General features: G+C 40.8%; 1 protein-coding gene across 1 annotated transcript in view; it reads right to left on the reverse strand.

Annotated features, from left to right (window-relative positions):
* Positions 1-1,270, reverse strand: part of SARC_02575 (hypothetical protein) — a 5,608-nt gene continuing 4,338 nt past the window's right edge. Inside the window, exon 6 of the mRNA XM_014303667.1 lies at positions 1-946. Within this exon, the coding sequence (XP_014159142.1) occupies positions 853-946 (94 nt within the window). The 3' untranslated portion in view covers positions 1-852. The remainder of the gene's footprint in view (positions 947-1,270) is intronic.

Below are 1,270 nucleotides of genomic sequence, written 5' to 3' on the forward strand. Positions count from 1 at the left end.
CCCATTACCACACCCATCCCCTTCCGTGCATCGACACCAGAGGCCCAGTCGGAGGGTAGCCAGCTAGACTCCGCTCTGTACTAAGTAAATGACAGTGTGGTGCCATAGTGCATCGCCTGTACCATCCCTGAACGATGTGTATGTACCAAACACAACATAACACACAGTTGTGTGTGTGTTATGCGCGTATATCCGTTCAAATATACTATGTAATGTCCTGCGTTGCGTCCTGCATTGACCCACTCCTGCGCATTTCATCACGCCCCTCCTACCATCGCACTGATCAGCGGTCCCCAGACACACACACCATAGCAACTTGGCATCGTCACGTCAAGCGTGCTTCACTCAGTGCAGCTAATTAGGTGACAGCCACACCGTTTGTGTATAAGCGTACTGCACGTGCCGTAGTAGACTATACCTACAGCTTTGGGCTCAAGTGCTGCCATGTGTCATTGTACTGGCCACACCATCATGCGCGACTCAGGGGACCTTAGTGCAGTTACGAACAACGCGATAGCTCAATCACATCGACATACACTTAGGGTCAAGACTAAACATTGCGGCACCCTCGAGGTGTGCGGGTACGCGCCTCTATATCAAGGCGTACTTGTGAGGAGACAGCTAGAGCGTGGCCGCATGTTGTACCTACAACCTGTAGCAAGTAGGCATACATGCTAAATAATTTGCATGGGACTGCGAGACGCACGCTTCAGATATTCTCTGCGTTATACGGTACCCTGATAAGGTACGAAGGGGTGCATGGAGGAGCAGTCCAGAGTTTGGATGCTGCTGTGAGAAGCATGCTAGAATTATGAATGGTGCCTGAAGGGGCATGTTTGGGCTGGACGAGCGTTAGTGTTTGCCCAACCTCGCTTGATAGTCCTCCGTGACTTCTTCATACTCGTCTGGGCGCATAAAAAACGTTGCACTGTTTGCCACCAGGTATCTGAAAGGGTGTATTATATTCACAAATATCAGAAGTACAGACATTGCAGAGTCATGTATGCCTATTCGCAAGAATATATATATATATATATATATATATATATATACATATATATATATTTTATAAGTATATATATATATATACATATATATACATATATATATATATATATATATATATATATATATATATATATATATATATATATATATATATATATATATATATATATATATATATATATATATATATATATATATATGTATACATATGTATATATATATATATATATATATATATATATATATATATATATATATATAT

The sequence above is a fragment of the Sphaeroforma arctica genome, assembly GCF_001186125.1.
Source record: "Sphaeroforma arctica JP610 unplaced genomic scaffold supercont1.117, whole genome shotgun sequence".
Taxonomy (NCBI): Eukaryota; class Ichthyosporea; order Ichthyophonida; genus Sphaeroforma; species Sphaeroforma arctica.